Here is a 27682-nt window from a genome sequence, read left to right as displayed (position 1 = left end):
CCTATCGAAACTCCTTTTGGGCACTTTGAATACCTTGTCATGCCATTTGGATTGATGAATGACCCCTGCCGTTTTCCAGCCCTTTATGGACCACACCTTTTCGGACATGCTATATCAATATGTCATCATATACTTGGATGACATCTTAATCTACTCTGCCAATCTGCATGACCACCGCCATCATGTACGTCAAATGCTAACCATACTACGAGACAACCGTCATCTGGCCAAGCCTGAAAAATGTCAGTTCCTTCAATCAACAATCCACTATTTGCGAAATGTAATCTCGCAGGCAGGCAATTCCATGGATTCACGAAAAGTCAAGGCAGTACTGGACATTTAAATTTGGGAATGATCCACTGACTGATAAAAGAGGGAGTAATAGATAAAGAAGCAGTCAGGAGAACAACCGATGAAGTCTGGAAAACCACTGAAGGACGAAGCAGTGGAAGTTGAAGCAGAAGAGAAAGCGCCAGCAGAAGCCGACGTGGGGAGAGAAGGCATGCGGTTTTGCAGAGTACGCGCAGCAGCAGGAAGCAGAATCATGGCAGACGGCAGCAGGGAAAGAAGACCAGCTGTGCAGGAGACATGCTCCCGACCGATGTGAGTCACTCAGGTGTGCTGGAGGATGCGTCGACCCAACATGACCTATGGAGCTCCAGAGAAGGCCTGCGCAGGTGACGGCAGTCACAGGAGAGCTGTCAATGGTATGAAAGCCCCGTCCTCACTGGTATTACACCAAAGCATCAAGGAGTGACGCATAGATACTGAAAGAAGCTGGTTAGTTAGCCTAAAGTGAGAGGTAAACAAGGGGCGCTCTAAGCAGAACAGATAATAGTAAAAGACAGTTTTGAATACCGAACAAGTTGAATAAAAAGGAAACAGAGGCACAAATCTCTGTTCATGAGATATCGGCTTGGGGAAATCTGTAACCAACATTGCCAACAATCAAGAGACCATAAAGACAGGCAAACATTGTGCAACCCTCCTCATATGGGATATTGGTGTGGAGAACTTTGGAACAAATATTGCTACTAGTGGAAGAGACCATTTATAATTGTAGAAGTTTTTATTCCTGGCAGGCGAGTGAACCAGGAAAGAAACAGTTTCTTTGAAGAAATGTGGTTGTGGAAAAAAAAGTGTTATGGAAAGAAACTATTAACTTTATCATGCTGACAAACTATTATATAACAAAAGACATTTACTTTAACAAGTTTTAGGACGTATTGGATGGAAAAGACATTTTTCATTGAACTGAATAGAACTTTGTTGAATCAGACCTTTTTCAAAAGACTTTCTGGACTGATTCAGGGGAAGGGAACCACACCCTGGTCACAAGAAGTACTTTGTGAGAATTATAAGTTTTAACTTTTGCACAGTTGTGTTAGTGTGAGGGTCAGATACATTTGGATACACGGTCATCTTTCTTTAGTTTTAGTTTGCTAGGTAGGAACAGATAGGCGTTTACGTGGCAAACATTGAGAAAACTACAACTTTGTTTCCGTCCCTCATTTCTGACCCCGCACAGCTCCCAGATTGAAAAATTAATTAAGCTTAAATGTGGTGTGTGGGCACAGCTTCTGCTCACTTAAACCAGCGATGACATGTATACGCTGTGAGCAAGGACTTTATAGTCCGACATGCATCGGCAATTGGTGCATATGCATTCAATATCTAGCTAATACATTTTAAGCCAGCTGTTGGCAAACAGAAGTATAACAGAGTTTTTCTTTTTATTGAACCATAAAGAATTGTGAAGAAGAATGTAACAATAAGTACACACAATATTAAAACCACAGAGTGGATATTAGGGTGTGCAGCCCAGGCAGCTCACGGTTTAGCATTCACAATAAGCTCCCCCTTGGACATTATCATTGAGCTCGATATTCCTAGTACGTGCTGTGGCAGACCACACACAACTAAGGAAAAGAACTGGTCCAAGACACTTAAATCCTTAAATCCAACGCTGTCCGCTCTTTCTTGTGTCTAAAAAAAAAAACATGTTGTTTTACAGTTATTGTACAAAGTATTATGTTGAAGGCCTCTGTATGTTTGGCCAAACGAATGTGTATAAATGTATTGTCTAGAAATGTGTTCCCTATGAACTAAGATGCAATCAAGATTGGTTTGTACCAAAATAATAAAACAGATATAGATAGTGTTTATGAAATACTAAAATAGATGGATTGGTACTTGCTATATAATGTATAGGAGGGAACTGTGAACAAAAACAGCCTTGACGATTTTTTGTTTGTCTATATACATGGTTGAGGGTTGTCCTTACATTCACTTGGCGACTGCTAGTTTATGAATACTCCACCTGCTTTCACATCGATTTCTTTCTCAATAAAGTCCCAACAGACGCGCTGTCAATCACTCGGAACCTGTGTGGCGTGTGCCCGTGGCTGCCATGCGTGTGTGCTCAGACAGAGGTTCCTGCTCCCACATTAGCTGCTAATGGACGCCCTGTGCACATCAAAGCCGGACGAATGGCGTCAATGAAAGCTTCTCTACATACCCTCCCCACCCCCACACAGACATGCCTCTTGCTTCAGCCTTTTTACATCACATTATCTTCTGGGGTTTGCGACTGTTTTTCAGCATCACTGTTTTCAGAAGCATTTGGGAAATTTAAATGGCAATTCTGTGGGTGCTGAATGACATTGGGGGAGCCCTTACATTTGCAAATGGTTCTTTAAAATGGGACGGTGTGCACAGACTTTTAAAGCATACTTTTCTCCAGGTGTTTTTACCTATACTACAGCTTCTGGGAAAGCACAATGAGAAGGCTTGTAAGGTCCACCCTTCGGAAATCACTCGCTTTGTTTTCCCCATGTACAATCTATTTGGACTAGCTTTTGTGTACCCATATAACCTTTTGTGAACCATTTGCTTTCATGCAACAAATACTCTCTCCACGTGGCATGATTTTAAGTCAACAACGTTGTGCAAACAGAGGTATACAAACACACATTTGGAGCACCTGCCGTTCATAAGGTCCAGCTCTCTTGAGCACCAATTATGACTGGATCATGGGCACTCATAATGCGGCCCTCCAGATATTTTGGACTACAGCTCCCATGATCGTCCACCACTGACTATGCTGTATGGGGTTGATGGGGGCTGTAGTCCAAAACACCTCGAGTTCCACATGACTAACCATGGTCTATCAGGGGTATGTAAGCATTGGCTCTAGAGGTGTTTATGACTATAACTTCCATGACCCCTCACTATGGACTATGCTATATAGGGCTGATGGGTGCTGTAGTCCAAAACACCTCGAGTTCCACATGACTAACCATGGTCTATCAGGGGTATGCAAGCATTGGCTCTAAAGATGTTTAGGACTACAACTCCCATGACCCCTCACTATGGACTATGCTGTATAGGGCTGATGGGAGCTGTAGTCCAAAACACCTGGAGTTCCACATAATGACTAACCATGGTCTAGCAGGGGTATGCAAGCATTGGCTCTAAAGATGTTTAGGACTACAACTCCCATGACCCCTCACTGTGGACTATGCTATATAGGGCTGATAGCAGCTGTAGTGCAAAGCACCTGGAGTTCCACATAATGACTAACCATGGTCTAGATTCTGCAACCATTAATCCACAGCTCTCACAGTACAGACGTCCTTTAACAAGCACGATTAGTGCTTTATTTCTTCCTCAAAACACAGGAAATCATTATTTAATACGACCCTTTGCTCATTCAATGCAAAGGTCTGCAACCTTTAGCTCGCCAGATGTTTGGACTAGTACTGGTATCAACCCTCGCCAGCAGAATCAATGGTGTAGGATCATGGGATTTATAATCCAATTTATTTGGAGGGCTACAGGGTCCAATGAAACAAATGACTGCCTGGGCTGACATTTCAGACTTGGAAAAAAAAATGGATGCTAACATGTTGTGCGTATGCAAATCATCCATTATGGTGGGCACGTGGGCATATTCTGTCCCGGTGCCTGTCTAGCTCCCATACCGCCATACTGCAGCAATGCCAAACCACGTACCTGCATAAAGCGGCCTGTATGTGTCCCTAGGTTGGCATAGGTCTGTTGCCCCTCGGTGAACACAGATATGGAAGTTAGCAAGACCGAGTTGAACTGGAACATGAACAAGTCGAGGCGCTGCAGTGACGGTCGGACTTCCACTCTGTAGTCGTTGACGGCCGAACAGGTGGAGGAATAATTCTTAACCAAGGCCTGAAACAAAAAAGAAACAGAACAAAACTCAGTAGCTCATAGCATTCAACTGAACTCCAGTGGAGAAACCTCATAGGCCGGGCTTATCTTCTCGATTCAAGCCAGCTAAGCTCCTGGGATTCCATTTCATTCACTTACAATATTACCAAAATTCAGAAATCTACCTGACATACAACAGGGACACCTATGTAAAGTAGAACATTAGTCACGGTCATATTTTACCGCACCTGTCTATGTCCATGACTGATGAGTCCTGAGTTCACGGGTAATCGAAGTTAATCCTTATATACTTCCCACACAATAGCAAGGTTTGACGCAAGTGATTTTGGCGTAACCAAACCTTTTTTCCCTTGGTGCGCGACTCTCACTGAAAGTAGAGGCTTTCTTATAAGCACACTTTTCAGCTCAGGCTGTTGTATTACGTCGATTACGTTCCATGCCGGCCAGTCTACGGCACCCCAAGTCGCTGAATCAAAAACACCCCTAATCGCTGCTTCAAAGACTTCCTGAAATATCTCTGTAGTATAAAGTGACTGTATTTTAACCTTCAAACAATCGTCAATTTCTTGTTTTATAGCAATTCTGGATGCCAGACATATCTGTGGGCGTGAACCCTGGGGACAGATGCAGCTATTATTTAAATGGCAATGTTGAATATTAAAGAGGAGTGGGCCAATACTGGTCTATCAGAGCACCATGTCCCTGCTAGGAAGTAGGAGGAAGAGCTCTTGATATGTGGATACATGTCTTTCCACAATTCTTCTAACCTAAATTGTTATGTACTTTTCATAATGTTGAAATGTAAATGTTGCATTGCATTACACACTAACTTACTTGCCAATGTTTAATTAGTGCAACACCTAGAGAGAACTATGAAGATTGCCCTGAATCACATCTAGATAGGATTGTGAATGTTAGCATGTGCCAGACTTAAATGAAACTGTGAATGTTACCAAGTGCCACACTTAGAGGGGATTGTGATCACTAGCCTGCCTCACATCCAGATAGGATATTGAAGATTAGCAAGTGCCACACTCAGATGGTAGAGTGAATGATAGCAAGCATCACACCTAGACATAACTGCAAGGACAGCAATGCCAATTAACTGATCCACTAACAATTTCACCCCTCTGCATACACCTCTCAAACTCTAACCAAAAACAACCACAAGCCTACAGCACAGCAATCCGCACAAACTTCACTACACTGCAACAACAAAACAAACCACACATAGACTCGTACAACAGCACACAACGACTACCGACTGAAAAATATCCAAAGCCCAGTCAACGGACCCACCGTGCTGAGGCTGGCTCTGTAAGATTGTCCCTGTAAAGGTTTCTTTCAGTGTGACTTAGTATAAAGGTAGTCAACTTGAAAGCATGTCTTTTATCTGAAATTCCTCCAGAGTCTGCAAATTGACTACACATTACATTAAACCAAATGCATTGTATTGCAAATCAAATTGACTACATTTTTCATTTTCTGATAACAAATGTTTATTCGGCTCACTATTCTTTATTCTAAACTTTAGATTTTTAATTCAGTTGTATCTATCAAAATGTATATGCCCACTTAAGTACAGAGATGAAAAAAAATAAAAAGATAATGACCTTGTCATTGCAATTATGCGCTTTTGGAATTGCACTAAATATCATTAAATCTAATCAGCGATTTTTCGCAGAAGAAAGCAAACTTACATTTTCCCTTCATTTGTTAAGTGAGATTCTAAGATATGGCCTTTCTCTGCAGACGGTTCCTCAGAAACGAAGCGGGCAATGACAGTTCGATAGTAATCAATTCATTGGTAACTCAGTTGCTATTGATGGCTTTTTTCCCATTGTCGTGGGGTATAATGGGCGAAATGCTGAGATTTTATAAAGAGGCCAGCTCGGCACGAGGGCAGCTCACGTCAACAATCTTTCCCTCCAAGCACACAGTGGATCCAAAAATTGCACTAAACGTATTACATTGAAAATTGGAAAGGATATATTATTCACGTCAAGGGAAATACGCGTAGCATAGATAACTATTGAATGTAAGCGATGCATTTAAAAAAAAACCTACTTAAGATTTCTAGAGATTGTGCCTGCGTTTAAGCATCTACTTACAACCAATCAAACCCTGGTAGGATATACTGGAATTGGGTGCCTTTTATCTAGAGGAAAAGATTTATCCTCTCTTAAAAAATTACATTAACCCTACAACAGCGCCCATGCTGTAAACACACTTTATTGTTGGTTTCAAAGTTAAGTTTGAAAAATAGTACTTTTCCAGACAATTTTGTTGAAGGAGCTGGGCAGATGTTTAAGCTATACCTAAATGCTTAACCCTTCAACTGCGGAGAAGTATATGTAACGTTCTTGGTACTAATTCCTAATTAGCCTACTAATTTAGTGCACATTGAATGTTCATTAGGCGAACATGCTGCTCTAGGCGAGAGATTACCAAGCTGGCACAGTCAGCTGAGAAGAGCATTAATGGCCAAGTTCAGGTGTGGTTTGAAAGGGAACAAGCAGTGCGCCGGCGACAGAAGCACGGCCATCTTTGTGCAGGCGGAGAAGATGGCACGCCTGTGCTGGAGTGAACTAAAGGTCCCGGTCTAGTCCAACAAGGAAGAGGAGGTGGGGCCAGGAGGAGCTGGAGGCGATTTGGTTGAAGTAGGAAAGCACGCGCAGAGCCAAGACAAGTTGGCGAAGGCAAAGGGAAGAGGGAGAAGGCATAACAGGAGAAAGGCCGAGGAAGGACAGGTTAGCCTGACAATGTATTGCGTAGGTGACATGGACAGGGTATAATGCCTGCACGCCGAGCCACTGTATTGCCTGGACGGCATCTCCAGGGTGCTAATTGCCATCACCAAAATACCTGCAGGATTTAAGGGGTTAAATAAAGCCAGGCATTAGCATCCCTTTCAGATCAAAGTCCTGGACTAAGTGTTGTCTGATCAAAGCTTCTTGCATCAAGAAGGCTTTTGATATTAAAAGTGAACACGCCCTGTTTAAGGCTAATCAATTCTATAAGGTCTAGAAGGAGATCCCTTAAAACATTTGGAATTGTATGTATGGGTCATAGGACACTTACTTTTGAGGATTTAGTCATACATTAAAAGAAGGTGCACCATTGGGTCTAAGAGAGCTTTCAGTGTGGTTACCCACATGCTAGGTTCATGTCCTAGTACTATTCTAGAGAGAAGGTTAGCAAATATGTTCACGTTTTTAAAGTATCACTGCCAGTCTACATGGCTGAAAGAGACAATGATGGTCATGTTTAAGACTTTTAGTTAACAAACATAAAGCCTACTTGCACATACATGTCTTGGCATGCCACCACAGTCTCCACTGCATTTCCACCCTCTGGGCATAGCTTCTGTAAAGGTGACAAGGTCCGCTATACCAGAGTACCTCAAGTCGCTTTCCACAAATGTGATCCCAACTAATATATTCTGCATGGCGACCATGTGGGCCACGCTACATCCTTTCAGCCTGTGCTACTGTACGTTCAGACGGCTCCACGGCAACACTGCTGGAAAGTCAGCCTTAACAAGACATGCTGCGCGCTGACCACCCCACACTGACACGCCAGCTCCTGTCCTCCCACTTCGTGTTTACTTTGTAATTTTGGGATACATGGATGGTGCGGGGTGGGGTAGGGGCAGAAGTAATCATTAGTTGCTCCAATAACTTTCCCACACTTAGATATCAATGCTCTCTGCATACGGTGATGCCGCAGCCAAGTCTCAGCCACAGTCTCGGGAGGATAGCTCAGGGGCAACACGCTCGCCTTGGAAGCAAGACGACGTGGAGGAACGTAGGTTTGATCCCTGGTCCACGCTTAGAAACCTCTGGGTATTAAGTGCATTATAAATAACCAATTACAATTACAATTTCCATCAATGCTTTGGTGAGCAGCTGTTGGGGAACTAAGATATAAGTCCCACATGTGGCATTTCGGTAGCAGAGCAGATCATACATGCGTCTTTGTTCTTGCCTAGTGTATATTTGGCACATTTCCAGCAGTGTCCACAAGAGGGGACTCTTCAAATAGGTGGTAAAAGGGGAGGACTTGAGGCCACTGCCGCGTATGAACGCGACTGCAATGGGCCACACCCTCGATTGCTTCTGGTGGCACCTGTGGTATATTGGGCATAGGAAAAACAAAAGACGCACTGAGACAGTTGAGTTCCACTAGAAACGGAGATTAACGCTGGTAAGTACACGTGGAAAATGGAGTCTGCACCTGGTTCGATGCCGCATCATATATACATCTGGTAAGAACTTTATTTCGTTAAAGGCGAGACGCTTATCTTTATACTATTAGCTGGATAGAACATGATTTACGATAATCCTTGACCGTTAGATATATATTGAGCCTTCACCAGACGTGCCTCGATTCATGGCATATTCCTGAGAAGGATAGTTATCAGCAACAATACTATAGTAATCGTCAAACTGTTGGCCCCTAAGTTGAATGTATCAAAACTAGGTACCTTTTTGTTTGCCGGCCACCCACGGGCCTAAAAGGATTACTAATAGATACCAAATCCCAAAAGCGGCCACAGAAGACTTCATTCTTCTGTTTGCACTCGAACTTAAGAGCCCTCCGAGTGACTGACAATAGAGTCCCTAATGACCCGACGCCCAGCAGCTAAGCATTAATCGCGATATCCCCTCATCGTTTTATATAGCCTGAGCTCACATTAGACGCGCCCTGATTCAAGGGCATGAGTTTGAGATCTGTGTCTATTTGCAACCAACTATATGAAGTGCAGGGGGCGTGGCTTGGACAGCCATGGTGTAGGACGCGCGTCCTGAGGAGCTCCGGAGGATCCGACAATGATCAGTTGAAACTGCGCTGAAAAACTGCCTCAAGGTTCTTAATAATAACGCTACTGCTGTCGGAACGTGTGCTCCGTGCACAGTGCGACAATCAAGGTATCCGGCTGCTGCTATCCGCAAGTATTTATTACAAAAGAGTTGCGCCCGAGTGATACATTGTATCAAAGATGGCCGCCAACAAAGGAAGAAGAGCGAGGACCACCGAAGCGGCCCCGTAAAGTTTGCAGGAGATTGCGGACGGCAGCGAGCACTGGGCAGCACACGATCAGCTGTCCCAGTGACTGTGAGCGGCCTGCTGGCGTGCGGGTGGAGGCTGAGGCCCCTGCGACGGTACGCTGCAGGCGGCCTTGGAAGGCTGTTGGCCCACGACGCGGAGCAAACTGTATAAGGTGGGGGCCCGGGAGCGGAGGGTGCGCGCAGCGGGGAGAGCTGGCGTACGGGGCTGTGCTGCCCCCGCCCGTGTGCAGCGGGGCCTTGGCTTCGTGAGCACGAGTGGGGTGACGGAGGAAGGATCAGAGATCCGGGCAGCAAGTTAGGGGGCCCCCGTCTGCGCAAGGACCCGCGGCAGGCAGCTGAGGGGATCTCCTGGCCCACTTCGCCTGCTGCATGTCGACGGGCCCGACACTACGGATTCATATCTCAATATGACTGGCAGGAGTGGCGCTTGCAGCACGACGGTGAATACATGCATATTTAATGAGGTCGGATGCCTAGCAGCAGTGATTGTGGAACTCACTATAGAGGCTTTGAACAGGCCCTGCTGGAAGTGACCAGTAGGCCCAGAAGAGGCACGAGGGCTGCCACCACGGGAAGTAAGGCTCGCACTGCGGGTCCAGCTGGCTGCGAACACAAGCGGTGGGTGCTGAGCACAAAGAGTTTGGAGGTCAAGTGACCACACCAGCATAGTGTGGCCCCCAGGATGCACTGTGACGCCTGATGAGTAGGAGGACAGAACTTGGGGCTTGACACATAGAAGCTTACGCTGAGGCACCTCTGAGTCGCTCACCTCAGACCCGGGGGGTGCGCTGGCGCCGAGCTCACACAGATAGGCGAGGTCGTACATCTAAGGCCAACTGGCCCCTGGGGCAGGAGAAAGACAGCGAGATGTCGGGGCGAGGGACCGTGGCCAAAAACAAGAACAAGCAACCCACGTTGGAGACATTCGCCAAAGGGCAACAATCTCTGGCGGCCACAATGCACAAAGGCTTAACAGCGCCAGGGGAGAGTGTCGCAGTCACTGACAATCATCAAGTACTGGCAGCCATAACGGAGCTGCGAGACTCATGGGGGACAGCTATGTCGGACCTGCGCACTTCCCTGGAAGCTAAAATAGACGCAGTGGGTGTGGAGGTTACCCTGTTGAGGCAAGATGTCAGGGGGCTGGCGGAGAGGACGAGCAACTTGGAAAGTGCGGTTAAAACCAATACTGACACCAGCACTAGCAATGCGAAGGAGATCCACGTACTCAAGCAGCAGGTAGCTAACCTGGAGACTCGAGCGGAGGAGGCGAAGGAAGGGCGAGAAGGAACAACATTCTCGTGGTCGGACTGCCGGAGGGAGAGGAAGGACAAGACCCGACGGACTACATTGAGAATCTACTCTTGCAGGAAATAGGGGCCGAGAAACTCTCGCAGGGATTTGTAGTAGAACGCGCACACAGAGCCCTTATGAGGAAGCCCAGGCCCGGGGCCCCTCCCTGACCGATTATTGCCAAAATTCTGAATTACAGAGATCGCGAGAAAATACTGGAGTTTTTTCGAAAAGGAGGGACAATTGAGAGGGCCTCGAGCACAGTAACAGCGTATCCTGACTATACGATGCTGGTCCAAAGACAGCGGTACAATTATGTGCCGATCAAAAGGAGGCTACGAGCGGCTGGCGTAAAATACATGCTTCTGTACCCCGCTAGATTGAAGGTGATGCACAAGGGTAAAATGTATTTTTTTGATTCGCCTGAAGAAGCTACAGCATGGCTGGACCTGCAGGGCTGCCCGGAACAAGACGCGGAGAAGACACAAGACGGGCATGATAATTGACTGGTACATTGTGTGCATGCTTATTAGACGCAGCGCGAGCACAGCAGTAATGCATAACTGTAGTTTGACACTGCTGGATGCGCCTATGTGTTGTCAACACTTTATCAAGATGCCTCTAGCTGGAATGAACCTTGAGGGCTAAAATATGGCAATAAGTAGGAACGTGTAAACTGTGCAGCTGGGCGTAGCAAAACTGAAGCGAACAGGAGCGGCAGGGCGAGCACACTACCACCCGATTTATAGTATTAGTTAGGTCATCAATAGTGTGGTGACACCCTGCTGGGGTCTTGGCATGGGGTTCCAGGGGAGGTCCAAACGCGGGGGGCCTGAGATCCAGGGATGGAGCTGGGCATTTTTTGGGGTAGGATGGGAAAGGGGGAGGGAAGGGGTTGTGTGCAGTGGTTTGTTGAGGGACAGAGGGGAATGGGAAGGGTGGGGGGGAGAAGTGGAGTGGGGAGTTTGGAGTGTTTATGGTTAAAGGGAGTTGGGATTGGAGAACAAGCCTATGTAGAAGAGTATGGACCTTAGAGTTGGACTGCGCCTGTGGGAGGTGGAATGGCACTTGGAGAAGCCATGGGTGACCTTAGAATTATAACATGGAATGTAAGGGGGCTAAATAGCTACTTGAAAAGAAATAAGGTCATGCTCTACCTGCGTAGGCAACAAGTAGACATTGCACTGTTACAGGAGACTCACCTGACGCGCGAGAAAGCGGATACGATTGCTAGGAAATGGAAGGGAGTGATGGTGAGCTCATCATATTCTGCTTATGCTAGGGGAGTGCTCATTTGGGTGGCGCCGCATGTCCCATTCCAACGGTTACAGGAGGTTGCGGAAGCAGATGGGAGGATGGTTATTCTGAGGGGGCTGGTGGAAAATAGAGAAATAAGCATAGTAAATACATACGCCCCGAACCAGAGCACAGCGGCATACATCAGGACGTTGTGTACTAACATTAGCAAGTGCGTGGGCAGCGCTGTGATTTGGGGGGGATCTCAACTGCGTCCTTGACCCAAGGGTAGATAGGTCGGATGGGAAGATGGACAGACCCGTCCCGGTGGCCAAAGCACTACAGACATTGTTGAATGATTTTGGGCTAGTGGACGCATGGAGAAAGTGTCACCCCCGGGAGAGGCAATATTCACATTATTCTGCCCCACAGCAGCTTCACATGAGGCTGGATTATTTCTTTACTACATCTGAAGTGTTAGCGGAGTTGGTACAAATAGAATACAAAGCAAGGGTTCTTTCGGACCACTCGCCCCTGATTCTCAACTGGCGGTATAGCCCTCTGAGAGCGAGGATTCCGACATGGCGCCTGCGAGCGGAGGCACTGGGAGATCCCCACTTTAGAGAAGATATAAGGGAGGAGATTGTGAATTTCTATGAGGAAAATACAGGTAGCGTGGATTCAGCAGGAACACTGTGGGAGGCCTTTAAAGTGGTGATAAGAGGGGCAGCCATTGCAAAATCCAAGGGACTACAAGGCGGCATTTTGGCTGACCTACGGGAGACGGAGGAGAAACTAGAGGAGGTTTTAAGGGGGGAAGATGATACTAATGAGAAATCGGAGTTGATACTTATGTTGCAGCAGAAATGTGCGGAGCACTGGGACAGATTGTGTAACTTGAACTATAAAAAATATGTAGAGAGGCAGCACGCGGGGGGGTGATAAAGACTCTTGGCATGGTTATATAAGAGCGAAGACCCTAGAGTTACGATTAATTAGGACCATTACAAGAGAGGGTGGTAGTGTAGCGGATACTCAAGATGACGTCAACCAAGAGTTTGTAGACTACTATAAGATATTATATGCAGACCATGGGGAAAGCTGCCGAGACTCGATAATGGAAACACTGGAAGATATTGGGTTGCCCAGGATAAGCGAGGAGGAAAGAGAAGAGCTAGATGCACCAATCACCTTGGAGGAACTGGGGGAGGTGGTGTGACAACTACCTACTAGAAAGACTCCAGGGACGGATGGAATCCCGAGCAAATTTTATAAAGTATACGCGGCGGAGATCCTCCCCCCGCTGTTGGAAACGTTGAAAGAAGCGTTTGAGGTAGGAAGCCTGCTGGAGTCATTGAAAGAAGCGATTATAATACCGTTACCCAAACCCAATAAGCCTGGGCACAGCTGTAGCTCATACCGCCCCTTGTCGATGCTGAACCAAGATAGTAAACTACTGACGGCTGTGTTGGCAAATAGATTAAAAAGGGTAATTAGCAGATTAATACATCCTGATCAGACGGGATATGTCCCAAGCAGAAATATTTCTAATAATCACAGGCGACTCCCGCGAATTATTGAAGATAGTAACAAACATGCAGGTGAAATGGCCATAGTGTCCTTAGACGCAATAAAGACCTTTGATTCGGTCAAGTGGCCATGGTTGCTGGCGGCCCTAGAAGGGTATGGGTTAGGGCCTGGATATTTACGGTGGGCGCAGATACTGTATAAGGAGCCGCTGGCCAGGGTTAAGACAGGATCGGTGATATCGGAAAGGTGGCAACTCAGCCGGGGTACCAGACAAGGTTGTCTGTGGTCTCCAATGCTCTATATACTGGCCCTGGAACCTCTAGCGATATATCTGAGACAACAATATGATACAATAGGCATTGAGGTGAAAGGGGAAAACATCTGATTTCTCTATATGCAGATGATATGTTGCTGTACTTGAGGTACCCGGAAGAAAATCTCCAACATATTCTGGAGGTAATGGATAGATATGCGGGTCTTTCTGGTATTACGGTGAACCCCCAGAAGTCAAGCATGTTCCCGTTGGGCAGGTATACGGGGATTCCGGTGGAGAGGTTACCTGTATTGTTGGTGCCATGGGCGGTTGGTACGTTCCAATACTTAGGGATAGACATTTACCACACGGTGGAAGAAGAGCATAGGCATAACACGGAGGTGGCTTTAAAAAAAATTGAAAATTGCATGCGTTTCTGGGTGAGGTTGCCCTTAGCCATGATGGGGAGGGGAGCCATGCTCAAGATGGTGGTTCTGCCCAGGCTCCTGCATTATTTTGCGAACATACCATATCTGATACCTAAGAAGTTCTTCACCAAGCTGAACGGTATGTGTAGGGACTTTCTGTGGCATGGCACGCGGAACAGAGTGGCATTATGGAAGTTACAGAACTTCCATGAAAGAGGGGGGATAAAATTGCCCAACTACGAGGTGTATTATGTGGCAGTGGCAAGCCAATTGCAGTATGTCGCCAAATGGCTTTCTGATGAAGAGACCTCTGAAACCAGGTTGTTTGGGCAAGACTGCACAAACTTTTATTTGAAAGAAATGATGTGGGTACCCAGGGCAGAACTGAAAGGGCGTCCCATGATGATGTTGTTGGGGTGGAAGATGTGGCGCAGAGCGTGCAAGATGTTGGAGAATTCGACTCCATGCTCACCGCAGATACCATTGATTACATTAACGGGGATGGATGCACAGCTAAGGAGGATAATCAGGAACCACTGGGAGCCGGTAGGGTTAGCAACCTTGGGAGATATTTGGCAAGAGAGCTCCATTGTTGCCTTTGAGGAGTTGCGGTATGTGTCCGGGCTGCACCCGGGTCAATATATTACATACTACAGACTGGTGCAAAGGGTTAGGGGAATGTGGCCAGAAACCGTGCTAGAGGGATAGCCAGATGCCATAGTAGATATGATCTACGACATAGCCGAAGGGGGGCACGAAATATCTAGATTATACGAGATGTTGATGCTCAAAGTGGGGAAAGAGATTACCCAACTGAGATTGGATTGGGAAACGGAAGTGGGGACCCCAATGGAGGACAGGAGGTGGGAACGGGTGCAAAGGTATCATAAGGAGGTGTCCAGAAATGCTAGGTTGAAACAGATACAACCTTATATCACACATAGGGCATATATGACACCTCAGAGGATATCGAGGTTTGCGAATGTAGGATGACAGGCATGCCACAAGTGTGACGAGGAGAATGTGGGCATGGTACATATGTTCTGGTCGTGCCCGGTCATTGCGCGCTTTTATAGGGAGCTGGAACATAAACTGGCCGAGAAGGAGGTCAAGATCGTAGTGGACACGGTGTGGGCTTGTTTGTTAGGGGTGTTCCCAAGATCTAAAAAACTAAAACATGTGAGCAAACTGAAAGACTTGGCATATGTGTTGGCAAAAAGAAGAATAGCCATGGGATGGAAGACATGTCATAGACCGAGGGTGGAGGTGTGGTGGAAAGACTTGCAGAAATGGGCGGAGGCAGAAACCATGGTGTGGCAAGAAGCAAGTAATGCTGGGGGGTTGGAGGGAACAGAGTCCCTGCTGGCCTGGAAATCGCTAATAGCAGAACTGTTTGGGTCGATTCCAGATCCAGATGAACCCACAGAGGGGGAGAAACTGCCACAGGACGCAGTTACGGAATGTGAAGATGGTTAGGCTCGGTCGGGGGGAGGGGCAGGGGGAGCAGCGAATTGAAGTAAAATGTATAATGGATCTGAAGATATACGCACTGCCTGTTTGGTTTGTATTGTTTTATTGGATTTAATAAAAAACTTTAAAAAAAAAAAAAAAAACTATATGAAGTGCTAAACTATTGACCCCTCTGCTCTACCCACCTAAATTCTAAACAACACCTTGTATCTTTTTACTTGCCAGAAACTGATGGACCCAGCAGTTCTAGTAGTAGATAGATACTCTACTGTTTGAAGCGGCCATAGAAGATAATTCTTCCCTGCCCACATTTGAACTCAAGAACCCCATGAGCGATCGGTTACCAAACTCGTGTTGTCCTGATTTTTCCAGGTAAGCTCATACCAAAAATTACAAACAATCACTAGCGAGAGAGATAGAAATGAAAGTACTAAACCGAACAAGCGTTCTTATACAAATGAATATGTATCCCCACAGATCCCTATTCTGAATTGGATTCATTATAAATCATCCCATTGAATTGGAATCCCTCCTAGGACTGCATCCACTCACTGGATCAGGTAAATGTTCTATCTGATTATAGCTATCCAGCCTAAGACTGTCAATAGGTATCCAAGCATTTATAGCTTATACCATTTTGTGTGTGCTATCAACAGTTTTTCCGAATTCAAGCAAGTTCAACTACTCTCATTGTCAACGTGGCCCACTCAACGTCTCCTGAAGAATGTTCCACAATCAATCTGAGAACAGAAACATGTTGAGCCATATCTTTTAGAAATCAATATATCAGATCTTTACTAGAATCTAACGTAGATTTCCACCATTGGAAAATGTACTAGTATTCCTTTGTTGTTTTTCGACTGACTGATGCATATATGGTGATTCTGATTTCCATTGATAAGGAAATTCTGTCACAAGACTATTGTTTTAGAATAGTTTTTAAGATTATTAAATCGTATGCACATTATACTGTAGAGTTTAATTATTTTTTAAACCACCATGTTTGAATAAAATTGATGTATTTTCTTAACAACACAACTGTCTGGTTGAACTGTTGATATATCTATCTACCTTCCGATGTATCCTTATACCTGTGGTATCAACAGAATCAGAACAAAAAAAGAGCTGAATTAAGACCCTCACAGGCCATTTCACTGGTTTAATTTACTGGTGATTTATAAGGCCCCAACTGCAATCAAGGTCAATTTACAGCGAACCCCCCCCTCCTAAACCCCAGAGGTAGAGGGAAAGCATGATGGACAGCTGATAATTTGCAGCGCTGGTAAGAATTTAGGTAAGTGCAGAGGGCAAAGCAACAGTGCATTCAGATAAAGTGCGCGCAGTAACTAAGTGCTGACGAAAGTGTAAAAGGTAAGAATGGAAGACAGACTTCAGTGTATTGAAACCCCAGTGCATCCAATAATTGAAGACTCACTGAAATAGTGAGGGGGGGCGCAAGGGTAGAGATAGCAGAGCAGAAAAAGCGGTAGGAAGTGAATGTTTATAATAAATGGATACACACATGGGCCTCATTACGAATGTGGCGGGGCAGTAAAAAAGTGGCAGAAAATACTGGGACTCATCTGTTTCTGTCAGTAATGGATTTACCACCACTTTTACCACATGGTTAACTTCTGAGATCGGTGGTAAAATGGAGCAGCTACCTTCTAAGAGGCAAGGAAGGATAGCTCAGGGGCAACACACCTGTCTTGGAAGCAAGACAAGGGGGCGCAACACAGATTCGAATTAGGCGCGTTATAAATGAACAATAACAATTACAACTCCTCCATTCTACCAAGAAAAAAATAGTAGATTTGCTGTGTGCGGAAAATCCTCCAAAAGCCGCACAGAGTTCAGTGGACTCCAAAAAGGGGGGGGGGGCTAGCTCTGCAATTACCCCACTCGTAATCTGGAGTTAAATTTCGCCACCCCGATTGGCGGTAATGGAAAACGAAGGAGAATTACCATTAAACTCGTAATGAGGGCCATAATCCACCGTCGGTAGGGTACTAATCGAGGTGCGGACAGACTAGGAAGGAGAAGGTGGCCATTGCCCTACGAAGCTTGGAAATGCACCCTGCGGCAGGATGCAAGTGGAGGGAGAGTGTTGCGCACTTCTCACTAGAGACTAACTAGGCCACGCCCCGTGACATGCAGAACTGGATCAGTGCCCGCCACAGCATTCACACCATACAGCACCTGTTCTATTGTGACGTCTGTCTCTTCTATTGGATACCAGCTAGGAAGCCAGTGTTGGGTTGGACTGCGCCCCCCTAATCCGGTGCAGGGTGGTGGCCCAAACCTAAGAAGAAAGGGTGCACAGGCAAACGTGCTTTTGTGCAGGGAATGGCTATGTATTTGATGGCGGCGCCTTGAATGGTTTGAAATTAAGACACATTTCTTGCTGTGCTCCATGCGACCAACGGGAACTCATTTCTGCAGCAAATCCACCAGTACTGCATCGACTGATCTCAAGATCAACTTTTTTTCCTTTTTTAATGTTCACCTTCGTGCACGTCCAGTGTTTTCACACCAACGCGGTTTATTTGCTGTCAAAGCACAGGGAAGCTCTGTGTACAGTAGAAACAAGAAGCCCACACCGTTGTCACACTGCGGTGGAGCACCAGCTCTGATCCTGTTTAGCAACTAACCGTAGCTTTTTGGTAATAACTATCTCGAAGACCTAGCATGTGCACAGGGGAGCGGATATTCCGTATTCCTCGGGACCAACTGGCCAATACATAGGGCCGGCCTTAGCGGCAGCAGCACCCTGGGCGAATTGGCACCCCGCGAACCCCCTGGTCAACAGGGGACAGGGCGGAGGGGGAGCTTAGGGGGGCAGGACCAGGATGTGGCATTTTTTTTTTTAACCTCCTTGCTCCGGCGAGGAGGTAATGATGTGAATAGGGTGCATTAGCACCCCATTGTTATTAAATGCGTTCCACCGCCGCAGGCGTATTTAATAACAATGGGGAGCCTGCCAAGCCTTCTGTCAATACGCCAGCTCTGGGAAGCCCTTGAAAGACTCCCCTAAACTGCCATGGTGCGGGGCGAATGGCGCCCTTTTGTTATTAAAAGCACCCGCATTGGAGGGGCGCATTATTAACAATAGGGTGCTGACAACAGCACCCTATTGTTATGAAATGTGCCCGCCGCTGCGGGTGCATTTAATAGCAAAAGCCCGCCTGCCACGCCTTCTGTCACTATACCAGCTCGAGGGAGCCCTTGAAAGACTCCCCCGAGCTGGCATGACGGGGGCTAATGACGCCCTGGGGGACGTTGCGCCCCAGGCGGTTGCCCGGCCCGCCCTTCCCTAAGGCCGGCTCTGCCAATACAAGTAAAATAGTGCATCGTTATGGAAATCGTTCGGTCTGTGCCCAGCTAGCACCTGGTTCGAGCGCCTCAGCCACTCAGAAAGCTTGTTACATCAATGGCTTCGTCAGCTAGTAAAACACAGCGTTTCAAGATGTCTGCATATGGCATCATCCCACGTCACTACAGCGCCATCCCAAGTCATCTCAACTTGTGTTCCGCCTGATGCTTAACAAGAGAACCTTCAAGCCATATCATCTTATCGCCTTCTCGGCGCCCCCCATTGCCATTAGCGCCTTGGATTTTGGGCCTTTGCCCCAATGGTGGCAATAATAATGGTAAATATGTGTTATTTGTATAGCGCCTTAATCCAAAGCGCTTTACAGAGCACACATTTACATACAATATCACCCAACCGAAATTGGTACTCATTTATCGACCGATAACCAATACCGGCCGATAACGCTGCAGCTGATCGATTTGTGCCGCACGGTTGACTGGTCATTCCTGCTGGAAAGGCCCTCACTTCCTCGACCCATTTCCTAAATATTCTCCTTTCCATAAAAATGTGCCTTCACCTCTGTATAGCATCGCAACAAAGAGAAACACATTATGGAGGCGGCCTCCCTACAAGCTACTCACCACTTCGTATGAAAGTAAATTGCGTAAAATCATTTTTACTGCTTTTGTTTACAGCAAACAGGTAAATAAATGATGGGTTGGGTTAGTTATACAGAAAGGGGAGGCGAGCGAGTGGTGCGGGTGGTCTCACAATATTTGAGAACAGGAGGGGCCCCATTCCCAATGCGCAGACATCCTTTGAGAAGTATATATATATAAATATATAAGACACCTGAAAGGTGCTCTTCCTATGGGTTGAGCAACCTAACCATAACTACAGGGCTGCTGCCGCATATATATTATATTTATATACCAGCGTTTTTTGCTGTGCGATGTACCTGATTTTGGACTTTTTCTCTTTGAGAAAATGAATGGGAGCAGGCCAAAAACACTGTGTTTACATTTTGGGGGGTAGAGGTGGGCTGACACATTTTTGTTTGCAAAATATTAGCCAAATCCGTCATGCAAGTCAAACATTATTAGCGATTAAATTTCCGGGTTTCCTATACAACTCGATACTCACCTTAATTAATTGCGACTGCAGCACTATAATATGATGCATGTAGCCCCTACCATGCCAGTAATATTCGCTCCTCAGAAGTCTCTGCACTCTGTGTTCAAAGGAATGAGCGTTCAAATGAGTTCTGCATATGCACCTCCAAAATGAGGGTCAGAAATGGTGTCCATGCTGTCAGATAATAGGCTCTCCCTAAGGAGCTCTAAGGAAACTAGCTCTGCCCTTATGGGATCTCTGTCCACGCTGTCTTGCCCTATCTGAGAAGGGTACCCAGACCCCCCCACCCTGCAAAGAGGTCACAGCGAAAGATTAGTCCTCTCAGAGACCTGGCCTTGAGAGGGAAGTCATGAAGTGTACTTTGAAATGCACAGCTGTCCACAAATGGGACCAGCTTCAATGGAGTTTTGGGTGAAACAGAATGTGGGAAGGCTTAATTTGATGGAATTAAATTGCACCTTAATAAATATCCCGGAATCTGCATATTACTGTGTGCAGGGTTTGCATGCTCTTTGTGTAATGAACTGCAGAGTGAAATAAAAGTAAAGTTGCCTAAGGCAAGGGCACCGTGCAAAGAATCTTCATAGCCACAAAGTGGTTTCTTGTGCTTACGCTTCTGAACTGAAAGCTAAGAGGAATTTAGGAGGGTTGCTAGGCACACTCAGGCGGTACATGCCAACCCATAACCTCTCAGCCATGCATATGTTGTACAATTGTATCTAAATAAAGTGTGTACATTGGACATCATAAGACCTCTTAGGGATGTGTGAGAGTGTACGAGTAAGAGTCTAACACAAGGGTGGCATGTTCATTGGCAGCGACTTTTATTAAAAGGTAAAACGGGGTGACATCCTAACTCGCCCTAACTCTGTGAGGGGTTTCCCTACCTCAACAAAACGAACTAATGAGACTGTCTGTGTCAGGATGTCCAACTCAAAGTCCACCAAACTGTGTTCAAATCCTAATCTATCCCCCAAAGGCTAAACCAATAAAAGGTGAAAGGGGAAAGGTCTCTCGCCTGCTCACCTGCAGCCCTGCTTTGCAGTTCAAAAGTAGAGTCCCAAAGGTGTGGGAAACAAACAAAGTTCACTGAAGCTCAGGGGTTTGACTCCCCTCTCCTTAGTATTTTCACATTCTCTCAAACTGTAGAGGGTCCCAGACCCTTACAAGCAAACCTGGCTCCCAGGTACTGTGACTAAGAAGAACCGTCTGGATGCCTTTTCCAAGCTGTGTTGCAGATCCCAGACCCTTGTGAGCAAACCCGGCTTACAGGCAATGCAACCAAGAACAGCCTGGACGCCTTTTCCAAGCTACGTGGAGGGTCCCAAACTCTTGTGAGCAGACCCGGGTTCCAGGTACTGCGATGAAGAAGAACAGCCTGGATGTCTTTTCCAAGCTGTGCTGAGGGTCCAAGACCCTGTTTCCAATAACCACTTGCTTTACTCTCCTGCCAAAGGGTATGTTCACTGTCTCTCATTCTTTGTTATATGCATTCTCACTAACCCACAGCAGGGGCGTCGTTTTCACCAAAGTACCAGGGGTAGCGGAAGTGACATCACATGACCCTTGACCTCTGATGACATCACAGGAAGTGATGTCAATTGACCCCACCCCGAAGCGATATCACAGGAAGCGATGGAACACAACTTTTCACCCCTTGACAAAACAGGAAGTGGCATCACATATGTTCCTTACTACACTGAGAAAATGTTTACAATATCAGTCAGTCAGTCAAACAACTTTATTCGGCCCGAAAGGACCATCAAAGTACATCCTGCAAGACATTTCTAAAACAGAAATACAATTCTGGTGCAAAATTATAAAAAGTCCACAGAAAGTATAAGAAAGACATTAGGGCAATTCAAACAAGCCATCCCCTTCCTGGGAGACCCTAAACAGTTCTTTGGGCCGGTAGTCAGGTCCCACCAACCCCTTGCTTCAACCAATTCCCATGGCATCTTGGGCCCAAGGTTGTCAAATTTGCCCCTGTGAGGGGACAGTTACTAGAGAGGACCCCCGAATTTACTACCGCAGAACTGGGTGGGACAACAGAGCTGGGAAAAGGGAGCATGCTGATTGAGATCCCACTCTTGGATGATTGACCCGCCCGCCCACAGCTTCCCAGAACCCTGTTTACTGTGCTGCGATCCCAAAATGACAATTTGATGCAGTCCAGGTTATTCTTGCCCACACTGTGAATTCTACGGCACCCCGCCAGAGCTTCTCTATGGACAAACGGGCAGCCTCCAGAGGTTTTCATCCAAAATAGACATTTATTGAGTAGGGCATCCTTGGGCTCTGTTTTATTTACTGCCAGTTTGGGCACCCCCTGAAGGAAGACTGTAGGGTGTTGGAACTTTCCTTGTTTCAGTAGCTTGTGCTGGTACCCAGACTTCTGCGGACCCAGGGCTTTCGACTCAGTGCAATCGAGGCCCATGGAGAAAGAGGCCGGCACCACCGATGACAAAGACATTGGGCTCGGATCAGGGACCCTGCTATTCTCTCTGATAGTGGCAAGGGGGTCGCAGAGGCAGTTATTAACGGGCGAATCCCCTTGTGCCAGGTTTCGGTGAACATCAGACCCTTTGGCAGCAGGCAATATCAGGGGGACCAATACCGGTGTACATTCCAGAGAATTTTCCAGGGATAAGAACTTGTGCCCTGCAGCAGCTGAAGTGGTGGCCTTGGGCTCCTCTACCTGGACAGTTCCACCTCCCTTCCATTGGCCCGCGAGCAAAGTTTGTAACAGAGCCTTAATGCTGGCCAGCTCCGCCAGAACTTTATTACACCCACACCCGCACCCCCTATCTCGGGGCGCCTCCTCTGGAGATCGTTTGGAGGTCGAATAGCACTCAGGGTTGCAGACATCAGAGAGTTGATTGATGGCCTCGATCATCCGAGGCGGGGTCAAACAGAGGGGGGAGGGGCTAGACCCATAACTGGTAAACGAGGGTACATCACTCCACGAGCTGTCATGGGAGCTTAAGGGGGTGCTTAGAGCACTTTGGGCACTTAGTAACAAACTGTCCCCCACAACCAGTGCAGATGTCACAATAGCTGAAGGGGTACCATCGAGAAAGTTGTCGAGGGTTGTGGCCAGGGCCGGAACCAAGCTTTGAATAAAGGAAGGACTTGATTCCGATTTACCGCCAGCAACTATGCTGGCGACCCGAGAGAGGTTGGACCGACCATCCTGAAGGTTATGCTGAGTACCTTGGCTCCCCAGGTGCTGCTGGGCCGGTATTGGGGACAGGTAATGTGTCCCTGCTGATGTGGCGGGCCAAAACGGAGACTGAGTGACAGTGGACTTAGTGGCAAACAGACCGGAGTGTGGCCCCATAGTAGTGCCTGTAGTAGTAGTAGTGGCTATGGTGGTGGTGGGTAGAGGGGGCACCCCCTGAGGGCGCTGTCTCCTTAGCACCAGAGTCTTGCGCTGGGATTTCTGCAGGAGGGGGGCAGGGCAAGGGACTGGTGGACAAAAGAGTGGCGAGGGGAACAGGGATAAGGGGTCAGAAGACGGCTGCTCCATGATTGGATCCTGTGAGGCTTCTGTTTCCAGATGTCTTTAGGGGGCCCACCACACACCTCACGCCTCTGCCTCCGTCTACCTCTACCTCCCGTTGCTCACCTCCAAATTCAGTGTCCAATATCAGTCCGCGAGTCTTCCTGCTTCAACACCAGCTGCGCCGAACACCACGCGGCGCCAAACACCGCGCCCTTGCCCCGCCGCGGGCTTCACCGCTGCGGGGTGAGGAAGGCGCTGAAATACCAGGGGGGGCGTGGCCAAACCAGGAAGCAAGAAGAGTCCCTCCGGGGACGGCGCCAAACACCGCGCCCTTGCCCCGCCGCGGGCTTCACCGCTGCGGGGTGAGGAAGGCGCTGAAATACCAGGGGGGGCGTGGCCAAACCAGGAAGCAAGAAGAGTCCCTCCGGGGACGGCGCCAAACACTGCGCCCTTGCCCCGCCGCGGGCTTCACCGCTGCGGGGTGAGGAAGGCGCTGAAATACCAGGGGGGGCGTGGCCAAACCAGGAAGCAAGAAGAGTCCCTCCGGGGACGGCGCCAAACACCGCGCCCTTGCCCCGCCGCGGGCTTCCTATATTGTGATATGCACTTCATAAAAAAATGGATGGCCATATGTATCGTTAAGATCAGTGTGTATAGGCCCATATTACCAAATTACTGTGAATGCAAGCAGACGTCCATGACCAAATGATAATGATGTGTTATTATATAGCTCTTACGCTTAAGCGCTTTATATAGAACAAACATACACACAATATCACCCAACCCGTGTTGGTACTCATTTATTGACCTTAGAAGGATGAAAAGCTGAGTTGAGGTGTTTAAGAACAGACTAAATCAGTGACTCACCCCCTGAAGGGTGCCTGAAATAAACCTTTAATGAGTATAGCAATTATTCTATAGAATTCCAGAAAGACAAATTATTTGGTATTCCTATTCTTTCTTATTTAGGGTCACTGCTGAAAGTGTTCGACTTGTGGCACCCCTCTTCTTTATTTTTAATATTTTTTTAGGGGCCTGAAGAAGAACACTAGCCACTGCAGAAGCAAAGAACCACATGGCAACAAAAATAAAACAGAACAAAAAACGTTTTAGGGGTAGCAAGGGCGACCTCAGGCGTCCCAGCTCTGACCCCTGGAGATTCCTAAATAACCTCCCTGACCAACAGCCTTGGTTTGCTCTCCTGCCAAGGTCTGTGTGTTCCATTTACAATTAACAGATCCTATTCTCGTTCCTCGCTGTTTGAGATGCGATTTCCCACAACTCGGGTTCCAGACCCCCTTCACCTGGTTGCCTTTCCACGCCAAACGCTCCAAATAGTCACAGTTCATTCTGTTTCTGTTTCTGTTTCTCTTTCTGTGTGTCTCACTCATAGATGCAAAGTTCGTACACTTTGCTGGCAATAGGGCCGGTTTTGCTGCATATCAGGACACCCCTACACCACTCGATGCAGCTGGCGCCCATCTTGCATTGCCTCTCTTCTAGCTCCCAATTTACCTCCATGTCACACGGGAGTCGGTCGTCCAGTCCTGGTTTTGTTCTTTGCATTATGGGACTTTTAACTTTGACCTTCCCATTTAAAATTCATGACAACAAACCCCAGAACTCAAAATAAAAGATAGGACTGGATTGCCCACTCACCCATTGGCATGAATAAAACTAAGACCCCTGCCTAAAGGTACACTCTGTTGCGGGGGGCAGCAAAATGATGCAGAGACAAAGATGCTTCCAAGAGGACGGAGAATTGGTGAATTTGACCAACACAAGCCCTTTGGGTCACTTAACCCCTGTATTGTGATCTACCCCGATCTCCTATTCGGGATCCCTTTGTGAGGATGTAGAGCTCAAACTAGACATTGCTGTACATTATATTTTTGACACAATGCAGTGGTGAAAGTCATAAGAACCATGATTTAGCAGGTGCCTAACACGTGTGGATTAAATTAAACAGATGGGGCCTCAAGACAACATGTTAACAGAATTACTTGTCACAGATTGTAAACCCTTGCGAGCTTTAATGGCCCGCTTGTTTGGAGACATTTGTTTTCATTATCGAACACTGATGCAGCAGGGCTTGTAATCCGGTTAGTGCCCCCGGCACTAAGCCTTATTGATTCAATCTGAAGTAATGGACCAATCTAACTTGAGCAATTGGCCTATTTGCCGCGGGCTAATTGCCCTAAATGTTTGTCGATTAAGTATAAACGATATCGGCGTAGACACGAGAGCGCGTTTTAGAACTTGAACGCGGATAAGATATCTTTGCCACGTAAGCACCTTGATCAAGAATCGCCATGGCGATCAGTTGGCGCTGCGAGATATCTAACAGTTTTTTAAAAATGTTTAATATTTATTTATTTGTTACGCCCCAAAAACCGCAGGCATCAGGTCGCACAAAAACACTTGAGACAAAACGTCAATGACGGACATAGCAGTAAGTGCCCAACAGAAAGAACTGTTTGAGCGCGAAAAACTATTTAAACAAGAAGGTTTTCACAAGCTTCCGAAATGAAAGCGCATAACTGGATCGCAGGCTTCTGTCTCAGGCAGACACAGAATGCATGCATAGCTGCTGGTGCGATTGATAGCACGGAGCCTATGCTACACAGGGCTATTACATGCAATCGCGAGTGTATGGATGCATCTATGTCTTTTGGTCTTATAGGCATTCTGGCCACATTTTTTTTCCTCTGATTTTTTTTTAACAAAATTGTCCCTCACTTTCCCTTTATGCAGGGGTTGACCCCCACGCCCCATGTACACCTTATGGTGACACTACCCTGTATTTTGTATGGCTTTTTTTTCTTTCTGAGATGCTTTTTTGGTTTTCAGGGAGGTTTGCTAATTTTTTTGGCATTTTGTCCCAGTAAAAGGGGGCAGGTCTCTCTCCTCGGCTGGTGCCACCCTTCGGAACAGCCTCCCTGGCCCTCTCGGACTTGACCCAGACCTCCTTAAGTTCTGTAAACTGCTCAAAACTCTGCTCTTCGCTACCTCTTTTCCGTCCCGGCAAATCACCCCACGGCCGCGGAGACTGATGGCCTGATCCTCATGAATGTCACAGGCTCCCCTCCCCTACTGCACTAGCCTGCAGGCCCCTCTTGTTGGTCCTACGTCCCACCTTGTGAGTCACCTGTACCAGCACTTAGCCTGAGGTTCTCCTCCTTGGCTCCCCTTAGCACTTCCCTCCCCGGCCCTCCTCCAGCACTTGTCCACTCTCATCCCCATGCCCTGCACTTCTCCTCAAGGCACTTGCACGGCTGAATGCCAGAAGGCCTACTAGGACCACAACTGTATACTACTGTTAGCCATTGTTTTTATTTACTGTTCCCATCCGATCTAGCCTTGTGGCACTTTGAAACACAATTCTGTTGTATAAAGGGCCTTACAAATGCTCAATAAAATAAATGTACGCAGACCTATGCAGTACCTATTGCTGGCTAGATTGAATCTTTGTGACACAGCGCCTTTTTGAATTGGTCAAAGATGCAGCGCTTTAAATAGGATGAAAATTCAACTGCGGGCCGTAGAAAATGTCACAAACTATGGCCATTTGAGGATGTGGCCTAAGAAGCGTATTATATATATACGGTATGACCTGTGTAAGTAAAGGAGTGGCCTAACAGATGCGGTGAATTTTCTTACATCGATTACAAAACATACAGTGAATGGAAGAGAAAACAATCTATTTAAATATAAAGGTTGTGTTTAATTAAGTATAAGTCAGTAGGCGAATTGTTCTACTAATATAAACATTTTCAAATTCAAAAACCCCCCAAAAGAAGTAAAAATAGGGCTATGTAGATTTGAATCCATGTAAGTTAGCTCAGGGTGCTAAAGTGCTTCCTACGGAGGACTGCTTATACCCAACAGATCAGCAATTCCAATATGTGTAAGCTAGCTCGGGGCATTAACGTGCCTGCTGCAGCGATCTGTGTGTAGCATGCTGGACACTGATCCCTCCACCAAAAGATGTGGTTGAACAGCCACTATTTGATCCCATTTCCCCAAAAAATGAAAACATTTGCACTCCAACTTGTTGCTCGAAATAATAAAAGTAAATGAAAACAACTTTCTTTTTATTAATTTATTCATAGACAGGAGGAAAAGGTATCTTTTGATCACAAAAGAATGTACAATAGATCAGAAATCAGATTTGATGGGAAACCGGGGAGCTTCTTACAATAGAGTGAGTTTGAGGGACATTCTGAGCAGGTTGGTAAATGG

The 27682-nt window shown here is 46.8% G+C and overlaps 1 protein-coding gene across 1 annotated transcript in view; it reads right to left on the bottom strand.

Moving 5' to 3' along the window:
- Window positions 1–27682, bottom strand: part of MET (MET proto-oncogene, receptor tyrosine kinase) — a 281825-nt gene that overhangs the window by 129490 nt on the left and 124653 nt on the right. Inside the window, exon 3 of the mRNA XM_069627931.1 lies at window positions 4015–4206. Within this exon, the coding sequence (XP_069484032.1) occupies window positions 4015–4206 (192 nt within the window). The remainder of the gene's footprint in view (window positions 1–4014; window positions 4207–27682) is intronic.

This window comes from Ambystoma mexicanum, chromosome 12 (genome assembly GCF_040938575.1).
Source record: "Ambystoma mexicanum isolate Mex_15411 chromosome 12, UKY_AmexF1_1, whole genome shotgun sequence".
Lineage (NCBI taxonomy): Eukaryota > Metazoa > Chordata > Amphibia > Caudata > Ambystomatidae > Ambystoma > Ambystoma mexicanum.
Note: the sequence above shows the minus strand (reverse complement) of the source record. Positions and strands in the feature narration are given on the sequence as shown.